This window comes from Hypomesus nipponensis, chromosome 15, assembly GCF_054491055.1.
Source record: "Hypomesus nipponensis isolate SF chromosome 15, ASM5449105v1, whole genome shotgun sequence".
In the NCBI taxonomy this organism is placed as follows: domain Eukaryota; kingdom Metazoa; phylum Chordata; class Actinopteri; order Osmeriformes; family Osmeridae; genus Hypomesus; species Hypomesus nipponensis.
The window spans coordinates 18,618,636-18,634,264 of record NC_140375.1 but is presented as its reverse complement, the minus strand read 5'-3'; the positions used below and the strand labels follow the sequence as shown (position 1 = coordinate 18,634,264).

At 46.3% G+C, this 15,629-nt stretch overlaps 2 protein-coding genes and 1 long non-coding RNA gene across 11 annotated transcripts; 1 reads left to right on the top strand and 2 right to left on the bottom strand.

Annotated features, from left to right (window-relative positions):
- Window positions 1-46: 46 nt before the first annotated feature.
- Window positions 47-6,767, bottom strand: LOC146257957 (extracellular calcium-sensing receptor-like). Its single transcript, XM_084674094.1, has 11 exons — window positions 6,475-6,767; window positions 6,051-6,342; window positions 5,386-5,628; window positions 5,048-5,143; window positions 4,252-4,555; window positions 3,983-4,137; window positions 3,602-3,832; window positions 1,457-1,580; window positions 1,144-1,337; window positions 748-1,026; window positions 47-660 (listed from the first exon to the last, which is right to left on the bottom strand). Exons 1-11 carry the CDS (start codon window positions 6,714-6,716, stop codon window positions 232-234), a joined length of 2,589 nt encoding a protein of 862 aa, XP_084530220.1. The 5' UTR covers window positions 6,717-6,767; the 3' UTR covers window positions 47-231.
- LOC146257956 (uncharacterized) lies at window positions 1,782-12,791 on the top strand. Of its 7 annotated transcripts, none has more exons than XR_014729936.1 (10): window positions 1,782-1,971; window positions 3,647-3,820; window positions 3,998-4,187; window positions 4,277-4,484; window positions 4,719-4,855; window positions 6,516-6,771; window positions 7,387-7,588; window positions 11,659-11,832; window positions 12,363-12,552; window positions 12,642-12,791. It is a non-coding gene; the product is annotated as an uncharacterized LOC146257956 (long non-coding RNA). The 7 variants fall into 7 exon arrangements; XR_014729935.1 differs by having other exon boundaries at window positions 3,619-3,820; window positions 3,960-4,187; window positions 12,642-12,790; XR_014729930.1 differs by having other exon boundaries at window positions 3,960-4,187; window positions 12,642-12,787.
- On the bottom strand, window positions 8,660-15,324 carry LOC146257955 (extracellular calcium-sensing receptor-like). 3 transcript variants are annotated; one of them, XM_084674091.1, is made up of 11 exons: window positions 14,788-15,324; window positions 14,340-14,631; window positions 13,675-13,917; window positions 13,327-13,422; window positions 12,617-12,920; window positions 12,348-12,502; window positions 11,614-11,844; window positions 10,130-10,253; window positions 9,813-10,006; window positions 9,417-9,695; window positions 8,660-9,337 (listed from the first exon to the last, which is right to left on the bottom strand). In XM_084674091.1, the coding sequence occupies exons 1-11, from the start codon at window positions 15,027-15,029 to the stop codon at window positions 8,909-8,911; spliced, it is 2,589 nt and encodes an 862-aa protein (XP_084530217.1). In that variant the 5' UTR covers window positions 15,030-15,324; the 3' UTR covers window positions 8,660-8,908. The 3 variants fall into 3 exon arrangements, with proteins under 3 accessions (XP_084530217.1, XP_084530216.1, XP_084530215.1); XM_084674090.1 differs by having other exon boundaries at window positions 8,660-9,695; window positions 14,788-15,002; window positions 15,111-15,184; XM_084674089.1 differs by having other exon boundaries at window positions 8,660-9,695; window positions 14,788-15,192.
- Between the last annotated feature and the right edge of the window lie 305 nt (window positions 15,325-15,629).

Below are 15,629 nucleotides of genomic sequence, written 5' to 3'. Positions count from 1 at the left end.
AGAAAAGAAACAACAATTGTTAATTGTTCCAAAACAATGTATACTTTATTATTTTTCACGTTTTTGCCCAAAAAAACGATCTTGAGCTGACTAGTAAGATTAGAGGCAAAGTGTGCTTTGTGAACAACATTAACTTACAGTATATTAACATTTTATTTCTCTGTAAAATTCACAGACCTCAAAAGTCACTAAAAGCGATAGCAAATTATCATCATACAGTAGGCCTTGATGTTATTTGGCCATCATCTGTTTCTTGGTGTTCCTCTCAGGCCTCAGCAGGATGATGTAACACTTTGGAGCGAAGATGCAGACCAGAAGTCCGTAACTGGAGGCCAGGATGGCAAAGATCTCCACGGCAACCGTGAACTTCCCCGGAGAGCTGACGTAAGCCGGGATGAACGCGACCCACACAGAGCAGAAGATCAGCATGCTGAAGGTGATGAGCTTGGCCTCGTTGAAGTTGTCTGGGAGTTTCCTGGCTAGGAAGGCCAGGAGGAGGCAGAGGGAGGCCAGCAGGCCGATGTACCCCAGGACCAGGGTGAAGCCTGCAATGGAGCCCACAGCACACTCCAACAAGATCTTGGGCCCCTGGTCTCCTCTGATGCCCCTCTCTGTAGGCCGAGGGGGGGCCAGGGACAGCCACAACACACAGATCAGCACCTGGGAACAGAAAGCCTTCAGTTATAACCCTGAAGCCACTGCTTGGTGTACCATTACTTCATTACATTGTAAGCTTGTCAGGCCCACCTGTACCAGCGTGCAGAGAGAGATGCCCAGCCTCTGCTGGTTGGGACCCAGGTACCGCATCAGGTTCTCTCCAGGGAGGGTGGAGCGGAAGGCCACCAGAACCACCACGGTTCTACTCAGCAGGCAGGAGAGGCACAGCACGAAGCTGATCCCAAACAGGGTGTGTCTCAGCATGCAGGACCAAGGCTTGGGCTGACCAATGAACGCCAGCGCACACAGGAAGCAGAGCTTGAGTGACAGCAGAAGCAGGAAGCTCAGCTCTGAGTTGTTGGCCCGCACCTAAAGAGATTAATAAATACAAAAACATTATACAGGAAACCTAATTTTGTAAGACAACAATTATGTCATGATGTAACAGCAGTGTAGCATGTTCTAAATCACCCAGTGTACTCGTACCAGTGGCGTGTGTCGGTGACAAATAAAAGTAATCAAGGTCGCGGCTGTTAGTGTTGCCCCGACAACAGAGATGACGGACAGGACGATTCCCATGGTGTCGCTGAGGGACAGGAAGTCCACCTGCTGGGGGATGCACTCAGTGTGGTCTGGGCTGGACCAGAACCTCTCAGGACACCGGCTGCATTCCACTGACCCTGAGAGGGAAGGGCCAGCGTCGGAAGAAGAGCTCAGTTCTGATCGGAATCAGAGTCACTTATCAGAGTCAGTCAGTATCAGAATTGGAATCTAGAATTAAAATCCCAATCCCAGGTACCTGTCTCTTTGCTGACCTCCCCCTCTGAGCAGGGCAGACAGTCGAAGCAGCAGATTGGTCGGCCCTTCTGTGCCGCCTTCCAGGTGCCAGGGGGGCAGGGAGTGCTGCACACAGACACGGGCACCTGGGGGAGTGTCCTGGCATCATTAGCATGCTAAGGTAGCATATCCTAGAATTATTAGCAATGCTAGCATCATATATCCTGTTATTGTTAGCAATAGCATTGCCAGCATCACTAATCCTAATATTGCATCATACAGTATTCACTGGCATCGATAGCAATGCTAACCTTATATACTGGCATCATTAGTATGGCATACAGGATGTGTATTTAATTGCCCGCTTGCTTATATGTAGCAGTTTTATTGTGAGTTACAAAAGGGCACGAGATCACCGCGGTTTTAAAAGCACTGGGCTCGCACTGCGTCAGCGTTCCTCAGTTTGCGGTTAACATCTAACTTGAGTGAGAGCCACTATTGCGACCAGCCGACTCTCTGCTTTCATTATTCTTTCAGGTGGGTAAACGTCACACAGTCGTTCATACAGTTGTACTTCGTTTTGTATAGTGTACCTTTATATTGTAGCACATGTACATTGTAGTACACTAGCTCTAGCTGGCTTTGCTCCAGAGTAGTAGCTAGGCCTATTCTAAAGTAGGACGAGTAGCACTAGCTTGTAGGTTGTTGTCAAACGACACTTGTCAAACCATGTCGAAGGGAGTCACTGTAACGTTTGTCTGACTCGACTGATACATGTATGTTAATGGTAGAGCTATAGTGTTATTTCTAGTCAACATTTTCTGTTGTTGTTTCCTCCTAAATGTAGTTAAATGTACACGATTAGAGCCAGGGCGCGAATCGATAGACAGCAGGTAGTTGATCGTTTCCAAGGAAACCAGACAGCTCACAGGTTGTTAAGTCCGTACACAGCAAGAAGAATAGCAGATTTCTAGCTCGAGTAAACTATCAACTCTGCAGAAATATGCGCTTCGTCCATCAATTGTAGGCTATATAGCGATGTTATCCCTCACTTCTCAGCGTGAGAAACGGTTGAAATACGTGACAAATACAAGGTGTTGAGTGTGTGAGAAATGTTTCAAATGCATGAGTCTCACGGCAAATGCATGAGCATGAGACTTTAGAATCCTGTATATACCTGTTTTAGTGTCACGCTAGTAACTCGACCTCACATTATATTATTACATTAAGCAGAGAAGAGAAGTAGGCCTACAGTAGAGTACAGTAGAGCAGTGTTTTTCAAAGTCTGAGTCGCGACCCACAAGATGAAAATTTGGTCCGCAAATATGTTTTCATAATTATTTTGTCAAAGTTTGTTGAGTTTCGGAGTTTGTAAGTCGTTATGTTAGCCTGGCTTCAGAAAGGTACTAAAAGAACGCGTGTGCCAGAGCAAGGCAAGTCAACAGATGTCCAAGTCCAACCAGAAACATCGGGTAGGCTACGAATCATGAGCTTCAAACTTGTTTAAATAAATACATACATATGCATGGCCGCGGGAACTAGGGGTGCTGAGGGTGCTGCAGCACCCCCTGACAGCATAAACTAGGGGTGCTGAGGGTGCTGCAGCACCCCCTGACAGCATGAACTAGGGGTGCTGAGGGTGCTGCAGCACCCCCTGACAGCATGAACTAGGGGTGCTGAGGGTGCTGCAGCACCCCCTGACAGCATGAACTAGGGGTGCTGAGGGTGCTGCAGCACCCCTGACAGCACGAGCATTTAAAATGATATGACTTAAAAATCCACCACTGTGGCACAGCCTCGCTGTAGTGGACTGGCCATCGGGAGCACCAGGAGAAGAATAACGATGGAAAACCAGGCTAAGAAACGTAGGGGTGGGCTGAAAAATTGAGACAAAAAGATTACCTTCACTAGACAAGATTTTACCAATGAACATTTTTTATTTTTCATAAATCTCAAAAAACTATTTTGCGCTCAAATAAAGGCCCCAAATTTGCTCGAATTGATGATCAAATACTAGCATTTGATTTACAGAATCACATCATATACTTTAGCAGTAACCTCTTCCAGATATTTTAGTTGACAAAATACCACTAAAATACTAACCAAAATACTACATAGTATTGCTTCACCTTAGTACATATTTTTTCGAAATGTCCTTGAATCTTACCTCACGTCCTCTCCCAGCACCCCACATCACTTTCTCGATTTCCAGGTGAAACTGGCTCCCCGATCCATCAGATGTCAAAAAATTTCCGACGGTGGCAAATTCTGCCCCACCCTGTGGGGTCACGTGCCAGTTGATAATGTCATAAGAAGCAGGTGGATCTCCATTCTGGTCAAAGTGGACGGGATCACCCACATGTGTGGTGAAGTTCACACCTCTCAGGTACTGAACAATCTGTAAGAGAGCAACTCCCATTTTACAGTATTTGGTTGTAAATCATGAAAATAGATCATAATAAAATAGGATAGAATAATTTGGATTGATAATCCCTTTGATTACGTGTTTCTAAATCCTTATTCAGTGTGATTTTAAAGGTCAGCTCACGTCTTTGGGCTGCAGGCGCTGGAGGTTGGGACACCGGTCTCCAGGAGGGCAGGCCAGCGTGCCATGCAGAGCGTGGGCGATGGCGTACACTGCCTTGTACACGTTATAGGTGCCCCTCAACTGTGACACATCCGCGTACATACTCTCCCCCTCCACTGGGTTTGACAAAATGAAACAAGCAGATTTACATGAAAATCATGTCAAAGTGAGTCAATCAAGACCTTCATTGTTATGAACAAGACAGTTTTCCTATAACAGATAGCACTGACCTATGACCTCTGACCCTGAACACAGCCGAGCAGTGCCCTGAACGGCCTCCAAAGAACACCCAAACAGCTCTTCCCACAATTCCCTGAGGAAGGGGTCGTGATGGGGCGAGGGCCCGCCTGGCCTCAGCTGGGTCAGGAAGGCTCCCAGCCCAGGGATAGGGGCCCTCCGGAGGGCAAACCCGATGGTGCCGGCCAGCGAGGGGAGGTTCTGGGGGACGGAGAGGCTGGTGAAGGTGACCCAGGCCTCGCTAGCGATCCACTGCTTGTCTGTAATGTTCTGACGGACTACTTCTTTTAACAGAAACTGTAGAATAAAAAACAATACAAGGCCGTGGTCACACTTGACCTTTTTTGTTGTTGAACAAAGCGCTGCCTTCAGTGGCTTTTTAGCGCCTTTTGAGCTTTCAGCGCGAGAATTCTGTAACCTGTCAGTTGTCAGAAAGGCGAAATTTTTCCTTTCCCCATAGGGTTGCACGTAAAAAGGTGCTGAAGGCAGCGCTTTTTTCAACAAAAAAAAGTGAACACGGCCTAAGGGAAGTTGCTTTTTTTCTGGCAGAGAAATCGACAGATCTGTCTTTTATAGAATGCTGTGAGTGGACCTCGGGTAAGTGCTAAATACACCTGGCATTCTCTGTGAAAATGTTACAATGACAGATGTCAGGGCCACATCAAATATAGGCATAGGGCATCTCTGCCCTACGATATTCTTCTGATGCATATAGCAACAATACAAGATAAAGCTGCAAGTGGAATTAATTGTGAGTATTTGAGACAGACTTGAACTGACGAGACTTACCTGTGCGTCCTGGGAGATGGCAAACACCACCACAACCGTGGCAGAGGACCTCTGGATGGTGTCAACCACCCGACTGATCCTGCTCTGGGAACGGACCTAAGGGGAGAAGAAAAGGATGATTAGAGAGAAAGAGAAGTGAAACTGAAGAGAAGTGAGAGAAAGAGGAGGGAGAGAAGAGAGAGAATATACAAAATCAAATCCCAGAAACAGATACCGACACGAAAACAACGAGGCAGTTCTTCAGACAGTACTTTGGGGACCTCAGAGAGAGAGAGTGTCAAAGAGAGAGAGGAAAGCTTATACAGATGGATGAACAGACACAGACTTGTCTAGAATACCTTGGGGATGACCTCAGAGTAGGAGACACACACTCCAGAGCCCCTCAGCTCTTGCAGCAGCATTTGGACCCCGTACTTCCCGTAGTCATCGTCCCCAGACAACAGGCCCACCCAGGTCCAGCCCAGCCGGGACAGCAGTGAGGCCATGGCCCGCGCCTGGAAGGCATCGCTGGGAACAGTCCTGAAGAAGGAGGGGTACTTCCTACTGTCACTCAAACACGCACAGGATGCAAAGTAGCTCACCTGGGGGGAAAGGAGAGAGAGAGAGAGAGAGAGGGGGGGGGGGGGGAAAGTAGGAATCAGATTAAAATTTGGGTAGGTAGTTGGGTAGGTACAATATTCATCTATGAGGGGAATTATCAGCGTAATAGTAGGCAAGATAAAAAAGATATATAAAATAAATACACAGGGCTGTACAAGGGGTAATAAGGAGGGTGAATTCACACATGCATGAAACAATTTAAACGCAGGTGACACAGCAATGAAACCAAATCGGTATGATTGCAGTATAATTAAAGCCATTACAATTTGCCATGACACGTAAAGATGGAGTCTTCATTAGACATAGAAAAACAGTTGTTCTCCCTCATATTCGGGCACAGCATCGCAAAAACGTAAGGAAGTGGAAAGAAGAAGGAATATTTATTAATAACCTCCCATCCTACCATGGGCAGGGTAAACACTCCGAGGGTCTGTGCCACCACGATGGAGGAGGAAGAGCGGTCGTCTCCGATGATGACTGGCACCTCGGGGGTTGTGCCACAGTCTGTGCCTGATATGGAGTCTTCCTGCCCGGTCACCATGCCCAGGGCTGCCCCCAGGGTGGTGCCCTCGGCCAGGCAGGAGTCTGAGGCTAGGTACCCCAGCCTGAGCCCAGGGAGGAGGCTAGGGTTACGGTTCACTTCCTCCACAGCAAAGATCATGGTCTGGAGCCAGCGATACGCACGCTGGTTGAAACTGGAGCAGTGACACAAGATAGAGGGAGGGATAGGAGAAGAAAAGAGTTCTGGGTTTGCACAACTGCAAAGAGGGAGATTGAATCATTTCACAGACTACATTTGTATTCATTTGCTTTTACAAACCACTTACTTGGTACAGTTAGTAATGCTGCGCTTGCTCCTAAACTCTAGTTCAGGTTCTGGAGCTTCCACATGGATGGGGAACAGGCCCCCGATCACCACGTCCCCTGCCCGATATACACTGCCGGACACAGGCTTAGCCAACAGCCGGCAGGCCCCCCCTCCTGCCAGGACCAGCCCAGGGAGGCAGGCCAGCAACCAGAGCCAACCAGAGAGCCACATCACCTGGGGAGAAGACCGACGGAGAACCATCACATGGGGCTGAGAAAAGAAGACCAATTTAAAGGATGGACAGTGATCACACACAGTAAGATAAATCTATTCTCACTGTACATTTATTTTCTGTTCATGAAATTATACTTCACCAGCTCCAGCCACCTGAAAAAACATTTGAATTGTTAAACAGATTAATAAGAGAGAGAAAGAGAGGGGAACTCAGAGGAGACAGAAATGTTCCTGGGCATCCTCCTTCCAGAGAGAAGGGGAGAGGAAGAAAGAGGAAACAGCCAGGGTATCATTGATATAGGAAAAAATTAGCCTGTGGCTAAATAATCCATGGCCACCACGTGGCTCCCAGTGAGATACAGAAGAGACTGGGAGGGCAGGGCATTCTGAGGGAAAGGGGGGTAATTGGGGAGAAGCCATGTGAGCATGTTGTAATAACGTGGTTCAGTGGCCTTCTGAAACCACGTTGCTCTACTCTTCTTTTAGGATTTATATTGTTGTATTAGAGTAACAAAGAATTAGGGTTGGGGGGGAAAAAATCTATTCACATTTGAATCACGATTCTGTCTGACTCTGCTAGCAATTCAGATCGATTCACAAATATAAGTGAATCGATTTTTTAATGATCTTTTTTTAAATAAATATATATTTAATATGTTTGTGCTGAGTGTAGCGCCATTTTGACTTTCTCCAATAGTAAATACCCAAGCACATCTCCTATGAGCGATAGTGCGTGAGAGAAAAAATTGGCGAAGGCAGAATGAAGCAACAAGATCGTGGATATAGTTCAAGAGCATGCAGTTAAACAAGTTACAATTAAACAACATGAAACCCAAAAAGTGCAAGAGTGTACCTGTAGAGGAACAATCAACAGTAAGAAGTAAAAAGAGGCTTTTCAGGTGAGTAGAGTTGTTTGCTTGTGAATCGATTTGAATCGTGAGGTACCAAAAGATTCCAACCCCTACAAAGAATGTCTGTCTCCACCGATAACGTGGCTTCTGTTGATGTTGGGTTTTATATCTTAAAGATCCCATGACATGCTGTTTTTGGATGCTTTTTTATAGGCCTTAGTGGTCCCCTAATACTGTATTCTTTCCCGAAATTCAGCCTTTGTGCAGACTTACAGCCACTACGAGCAGTCCCACACTGAGTTTTCCTCAGGACGTGCTGTTTCTGTGTCTGTAGCTTTAAATGTTATGAGGAAGAAAGAGACGGGGTTAACTGCCATGCTTCGGTCATTTGCAAGCCATGATGTCTTGAGGAACAATTCAATATTGCGCTTGCACGGTCGTAGCTCATGTTCTCATTGGTGGGCCAAATTGTCTGTGCAGGCAAAGCAGAGAAAGGGGAGGTAACTTTCGCTCTTATGATGTCATAAAACCAACATTTTCCAAACCGAGCGTTTCAGATTTTATTTTCTCAAAGGCGGAGAAGAATACCCAGGGCTTGGTTTACACCTATCAAAATTTCTAGCCACCGGGGGACCAACGGCAGGTTAGGGGAACTCATATTAATGTTAAATAACCTCCTAAAGTGAACATTTCATGTGACTTGGGACTTTTAATCAGTTGGCTGATATGAGCCACAGTAACAGCAGACAAAAAATAGGACTCCGAAAAAAAAAAAAAAAATCAAAGTCACAGGAAATGGTCTGCAGTAACGTCTCTCTGATGCATGAAGGTCAGAGAGCTTATTTTTAGAGACAAAAGGCAGTTGTTGTGCAGTGTGCCTTGTAATATTTAGTCCTGACAGTTTTCTTCCTGGTCACAGGTAACCCACAATGGCGGTAAAGCCAACGTATCTGAAAGACTCCAATAAACAAGCATCAAAATAAATCATGAAAAGTAATATGTAGATGATAATAATTAAATGTAATATATGAATAAGGGGATATAAAATAAGACTTCACACATTCACATATCATTTTACAGTGTACTGTAGACAGACAAGGAGAGACAGAATAACTACAGTTGTTTCTAAACACTGTCTTTTATTATTATTCAATAGTTATGAATATACAACAGACTAACTTTTGGACAAAGCAGGCTAGAATATTTCGACATTTTTGACAAAATAAAGGACCTTGAGGTAACTCGTTAGATATGAGACAAAGTACACTTTAACTTATTTTAACATTAGAAGATTTCTCTGTAAAATTCACAGACCTCAAAAGTCACTAAAAGCGATAGCAAATGATTATCATACAGAAGGCCTTGCTGTTATTTGGCCATCATCTGTTTCTTGGTGTTCCTCTCAGGCCTCAGCAGGATGATGTAACACTTTGGGGCGAAGATGCAGACCAGAAGTCCGTAACTGGAGGCCAGGATGGCAAAGATCTCCACGGCAACCGTGAACTTCCCCGGAGAGCTCACGTAAGCTGGGATGAACGCGACCCACACGGTGCAGAAGATCAGCATGCTGAAGGTGATGAGCTTGGCCTCGTTGAAGTTGTCTGGGAGTTTCCTGGCTAGGAAGGCCAGGAGGAGGCAGAGGGAGGCCAGCAGGCCGATGTACCCCAGGACCAGGGAGAAGCCTGCAATGGAGCCCACAGTACACTCCAACAAGATCTTGGGCCCCTGGTCTCCTCTGATGCCCCTCTCTGTAGGCCGAGGGGGGGCCAGGGACAGCCACAACACACAGATCAGCACCTGGGAACAGAAAGCCTTCAGTTATAACCCTGAAGCCACTGCTTGGTAGTTCATTACATTGTAAGGTTGTCAGGCCCACCTGTACCAGCGTGCAGAGAGAGATGCCCAGCCTCTGCTGGTTGGGACCCAGGTACCGCATCAGGTTCTCTCCAGGGAGGGTGGAGCGGAAGGCCACCAGAACCACCACAGTTCTGCTCAGCAGGCAGGAGAGGCACAGCACGAAGCTGATCCCAAACAGGGTGTGTCTCAGCATGCAGGACCAAGGCCTGGGCTGACCAATGAACGCCAGCGCACACAGGAAGCAGAGCTTGAGTGACAGCAGAAGCAGGAAGCTCAGCTCTGAGTTGTTGGCCCGCACCTAAAGAGATTAATAAACACAAAAACATTATACAGGAAACCTAATTTTGTAAGACAATAATTATGTCATGATGTAACAGCAGTGTAGCATGTTCTAAATCACCCAGTGTACTCGTACCAGTGGCGTGTGTCGGTGACAAATAAAAGTAATCAAGGTTGCGGCTGTTAGTGTTGCCCCGACAACAGAGATGACGGACAGGACGATTCCCATGGTGTCGCTGAGGGACAGGAAGTCCACCTGCTGGGGGATGCACTCAGTGTGGTCTGGGCTGGACCAGAACCTCTCAGGACACCGGCTGCATTCCACTGACCCTGAGAGGGAAGGGCCAGAGTCGGAAGAAGAGCTCAGTTCTGATCGGAATCAGAGTCACTTATCAGAGTCAGTCAGTATCAGAATTGGAATCTAGAATTAGAATCCCAGTCAATCCCAGCTACCTGTCTCTCTGCTGACCTCCCCCTCTGAGCAGGGCAGACAGTCGAAGCAGCAGATTGGTCGGCCCTTCTGTGCCGCCTTCCAGGTGCCAGGGGGGCAGGGAGTGCTGCACACAGACACGGGCACCTGGGGGAGTGTCCTGGCATCATTAGCATGCTAAGGTAGCATATCCTAGCATTATTAGCAATGCTAGCATCATACATCCTGTTATTGTTAGCAATAGCAATGCCAGCATCACTAATCCTGGCATTACTCGCATCAGACAGTACGTACTGGCATAATTAGCAATGCTAACCTTATATACTGCCATCATTATTGTGGCACACAGAATATGTATATAATTGCCGACTTGCTTATATGTAGTATTTTTTATCGTGAGTTACAAAGGGCACGAGATCACCGCGATTATAAAAGCAGTGGCCTCGCGCTGCGTCAGCGTTCCCCAGTTGGAGGTTAACATCTAACCTGAGAAGCCAATAGCGACCAGTCGACTCAATTTTCTATATTCTTTCAGGTGGGTAAACATCACACAATCGTTCATACGGTTGCAAGGGGTGTATGTTTGTTTTGTATAGTGTACCTTTATATTGTAGCACATGTACATTGTAGTATATTAGCTCTATATTAGCTCTAGCTGTCTTTCAAGCATATTATTCTTAAGTACTAGGGCGAGTTAGCACTAGCTTGTAGGTTGTTGTCAAAATACACTTGTCAAACCATGTCGAAGGGCGTCACTGTAACATTTGTCTGACTCGACTTATATATATATATTAATGTTATAGCTATAGTGTTTTTTGTTTTTAACGATTTTTGTTGTTGTGGACGATAACAATAACTGGTGATGTTTCTGATTATTTTTTCCACCGTTCAAAAAAATGTTTACACATTTTTCCATACACAACAATACACAAAGTTTTAATATATTATCAAAATCTATCACTTGATTTACAGAACCATTATGTCATAACCTTTCAACAGTAACCTCTTCCAGATATTTTAGGTAACACACAAAATACCACCAAATTACTAGCTTGACGTTGTCATACTCATAATTCTCGTCAGAATATGAGTATTTGAATATCAGAATATGATAACTCCGTTGGGCTGTAAGTATGGGGCCAAACTCGTAAACACAAATGCCTCTTCGCTGAATTGGATAGACCTACATCCAATCAGCGCAACGTAATATGTTGTTTGTTGAAAACGAATTAAACCCAAGCGCTCTTTGGTGATGTGGTTGATTAAGTTACTGTTGATCATCTGTCCATCATTGTATAAAGCCCGCCCTGACAATTTCATTGGTCCGAACAGCTCCTGTTGGGATATAGTTGTTCCCCAACCGAACTTCCCCAGACCCAACTTCCCGACCCAATTTGTTGTGGGCGGGGCTTAGTAGGCTTTATGGGCTGGCAGCCAGACTACCAAATTACTACATAGAATTGCTTCACCTTTGCACATATTTTTTCTAAATGTTCTTGAGTCTTACCTCACGTCCACTCCCACTACCCCACATCACTCTCTCGATTTCCAGGTGAAACTGGCCCCCCGATCCATCAGATGTCAAGAAATGTCCGACGGTGGCAAATTCTGCCCCACCCTGTGGGGTCACGTGCCAGTTGATGATGTCATAGGAAGCAGGTGGATCTCCATTCTGATCAAAGTGGACGGGATCACCCACATGTGTGGTGAAGTTCACACCTCTCAGGTACTGAACAATCTGTAAGAGAGCAAACAACTCCCATTACATTTAGCTCTTATCCAACGTCATTTTGCACGGCTGGGAAACGATCCGGCAACATTCTGATTACTAGCCCGACTCCCTCACCGCTCAGCTATCTGACTGCCGACGGGACGACTTATACCGTGATAAACATTTTAGGCTATACCGCCCAGCCCTACTTTCAAGTAATAAGTCCCCGTTCAAGTGTTGAGCATTAAATTAGTTGCACAGACTGTAGAGATGTAGTGATTTGACGAGTCTGACTAGCTGTCGCGACCTCTCAGGTGGGCTTTGGCTACGATGTACAGCTGGAGAGATTATGTTGGCCCATGCTACACCCCTTCACCAAGTTTCATACAAATTGGGCTGGTAGTGTAATCCAGTCAAAGGGCGTACAAAAATACAGGAGCACACCCCACAATTTCCACTGAAAAAATCACAATCCCTTTGATGACGTGTTTCTAAATCCTTATTCAGTGTGATGTTAAAGGTCAGCTCACGTCTTTGGGCTGCAGGCGCTGGAGGTTGGGACACTGGTCTCCAGGAGGGCAGGCCAGCATGCCATGCAGAGCGTGGGCGATGGCGTACACTGCCTTGTACACGTTATAGGTGCCCCTCAACTGTGACACATCCGCGTACATACTCTCCCCCTCCACTGGGTTTGACAAAATGAAACAAGCAGATTTACATGAAAATCATGTCAAAGTGAGTCAATCAAGACCTTCATTGTTATGAACAAGACAGTTTTCCTATAACAGATAGCACTGACCTATGACCTCTGACCCTGAACACAGCCGAGCAGTGCCCTGAACGGCTTCCAAAGAACACCCAAACAGCTCTTCCCACAATTCCCTGAGGAAGGGGTCGTGATGGGGCGAGGGCCCGCCTGGCCTCAGCTGGGTCAGGAAGGCTCCCAGCCCAGGGATATGGGCCCTCCGGAGGGCAAACCCGATGGTGCCGGCCAGCGAGGGGAGGTTCTGGGGGACGGAGAGGCTGGTGAAGGTGACCCAGGCCTCAGTAGCGATCCACTGCTTATCTGTGATGTTCTGACGCACCACTTCCTTCAGGAGAGCCTGCAGGCAAACAGGAGGAGCAAATTGACAACTGTCTGAAATACCGATCTGACGTTTCCAGTAAATCAAAAACATGATATTACCCGCATCAAGAAGGTCATTAGTAATGTGTATATTAATGTGTATACTATATTAACCTGAGATTTTAAGAGATATATTGAAAGAAAATGTCAATATATTGAAATGTCAATGAATATAGAAAATATTCAATATTTACGAATATTATATACATTCTGTTGGAGTCTGTCCCTCTTCCACAGATGTGGAACCTACTCTACCACGTAACATGTCCTAAAGAGACCTGATATTCTTCAGATACATATATGGCAACAATACAAGATAATGCTGCAAGTGGAATCGTATTAATTATGAGTATCTGAGACAGACCTGTACTGATGAGGCTCACCTGTGCATCCTGGGGTATGGCAAACACCACCACAACTGTGGCAGAGGACCTCTGGATGGTTTTAACCACCTGACTGATCCTGCTCTGGGTATGGACCTTAAGGGAGGAGAAAATGATGATTAGAGAGACTGAAGAGAAGTGAGACAGAGAGACTGATGAGAGGAAGATAGAGAAGCAGACAAATACAAAATCAAAAACACACAAAAACAGATACCGACACGAAAACAATGAGGCAATTCTTCAGACAGTACTTTGGGGACCTCAGAGAGAGAGAGAGAGAGAGAGTGTGTAAGAGAGAGAGGAAAGCTTATACAGATGGATGACCAGACACAGACTTGTCTAGAATACCTTGGGGATGACCTCAGAGTAGGAGACACACACTCCAGAGCCCCTCAGCTCTTGCAGCAGCATTTGGACCCCGTACTTCCCGTAGTCATCGTCCCCAGACAATAGGCCCACCCAGGTCCAGCCCATCCGGGACAGCAGCCAGGCCATGGCCCGCGCCTGGAAGGCATCGCTCGGAACAGTCCTGAAGAAGGAGGGGTACTTCCTACTGTCACTCAAACACGCACAGGACGCAAAGTAGCTCACCTGGGGGGAAAGAAGAGAGGGAGAGAGAAAAAATGACAAAGGAATGGGAAAGTAGGAATCTGATTAAAATTTAGGTAGATAGGTGGGTAGGTACTATATTCATCTATGAGGGGAAATATCAGTGTAATAGTAGGCAAGAAAAAAAAAAGATACATAAATAAATACACAGGGCTGTACAAGGGGTAATAAGGAGGGTAAATTTATGTATGCATAAAACAATTTAAACGCAGGTGACACAGCAGTGGAAGCAAATCGGTATGATTACAGTATAATTAAAGCCATTACAACTTGCCATGACACACAAAGATGAAGTCTTTAGACATAGAAAAACAGTTGTTTTCCCTCATATTCGGGTACAGCATCGCAAAAACGTAATGAAGTGGAAAGAAGAAGGAATATTTATTGATAACCTCCCAACCTACCATGGGCAGGGTAAACACTCCGAGGGTCTGTGCCACCACGATGGAGGCTGAGGAGCTGGTGTCTCCGATGATGACTGGCACCTCGGGGGTTGTGCCACAGTCTGTGCCTGATATGGAGTCTTCCTGCCCGGTCACCATGCCCAGGGCTGCCCCCAGAGTTATGCCCTCGGCCAAGCAGGAGTCTGAGGCTAGGTACCCCAGCCTGAGCCCAGGGAGGAGGCTAGGGTTACGGTTCACCTCCTCCACAGCAAAGATCATGGTCTGGAGCCAGCGGTACGCACGCTGGTAGAAACTGGAGCAGGGACACAAGACAGAAGGAGGGAAGGGAGAAGAAAAGAGTTCTGGGTTAAAGGACCTAGGTTTGCACAACTGTAAAGAGGGAGATTGAATCATTTCAGGACGGCACTCTAAAAACTATTCTATACATTTGCTTTTACAAACCACTTACATGGTACAGTTAGTGTTGCTGCGCTTGCTCCTAAACTCTAGTTCAGGTTCTGGAGCTTCCACATGGATGGGGAACAGTCCCCCGATCACCACGTCCCCTGCCCGATATACACTGCCGGACACAGGCTTAGCCAACAGCCGGCAGGCCCCCCCTCCTGCCAGGACCAGCCCAGGGAGGCAAGCCAGCAACCAGAGCCAACCAGAGAGCCACATCACCTGGGGAGAAGACCGACGGAGAACCATCACATGGGGCTGAGAAAAGAAGACCAATTTAAAGGATGGACAGTGATCACACACAGTAAGATAAATCTATTCTCACTGTACATTTATTTTCTGTTCATGAAATTATACTTCACCAGCTCCGGCCACCTGAAAAAACATTTGAATTGTTAAACAGATTAATAAGAGAGAGAAAGAGAGGGGAACTCAGAGGAGACAGAAATGTTCCTGGGCATCCTCCTTCCAGAGAGAAGGGGAGAGGAAGAAAGAGGAAACAGCCAGGGTATCATTGATATAGGAAAAAATTAGCCTGTGGCTAAAAAATCCATGGCCACCACGTGGCTCCCAGTGAGATACATAAGAGACTGGGAGGGCAGGGCATTCTGAGGGAAAGGGGGGTAATTGGGGAGAAGCCATGTGAGCATGTTGTAATAACGTGGTTCAGTGGCCTTCTGAAACCACGTTGCTTTACTCTTCTTTTAGGATTTATATTGTTGTATTAGAGTAACAAAGAATTAGGGTTGGGGGGGGAAAAAATCTATTCACATTTGAATCACGATTCTGTCTGCTAGCAATCTTTTTTTATCCTCTTAGGAATCCTGTTAAATTTGCCTGAAAACGCCT

Coding starts and splice junctions, on each gene's coding strand:
- LOC146257955 (XM_084674089.1), bottom strand. CDS start 15,029: ATGGTTCTCCGTCGGTCTTCTCCCCAGGTGATGTGGCTCTCTGGTTGG. Junction 12,503..12,616: donor TTCAGGGTCAGAGGTCATAG/GTCAGTGCTATC, acceptor TGTCAAACCCAG/TGGAGGGGGAGAGTATGTAC. Junction 9,696..9,812: donor GTCACCGACACACGCCACTG/GTACGAGTACAC, acceptor TAATCTCTTTAG/GTGCGGGCCAACAACTCAGA.
- LOC146257957 (XM_084674094.1), bottom strand. CDS start 6,716: ATGGTTCTCCGTCGGTCTTCTCCCCAGGTGATGTGGCTCTCTGGTTGG. Junction 6,343..6,474: donor AGCATTACTAACTGTACCAA/GTAAGTGGTTTG, acceptor TCACTGCTCCAG/TTTCAACCAGCGTGCGTATC. Junction 1,338..1,456: donor GGAGGTCAGCAAAGAGACAG/GTACCTGGGATT, acceptor CTTCCCTCTCAG/GGTCAGTGGAATGCAGCCGG.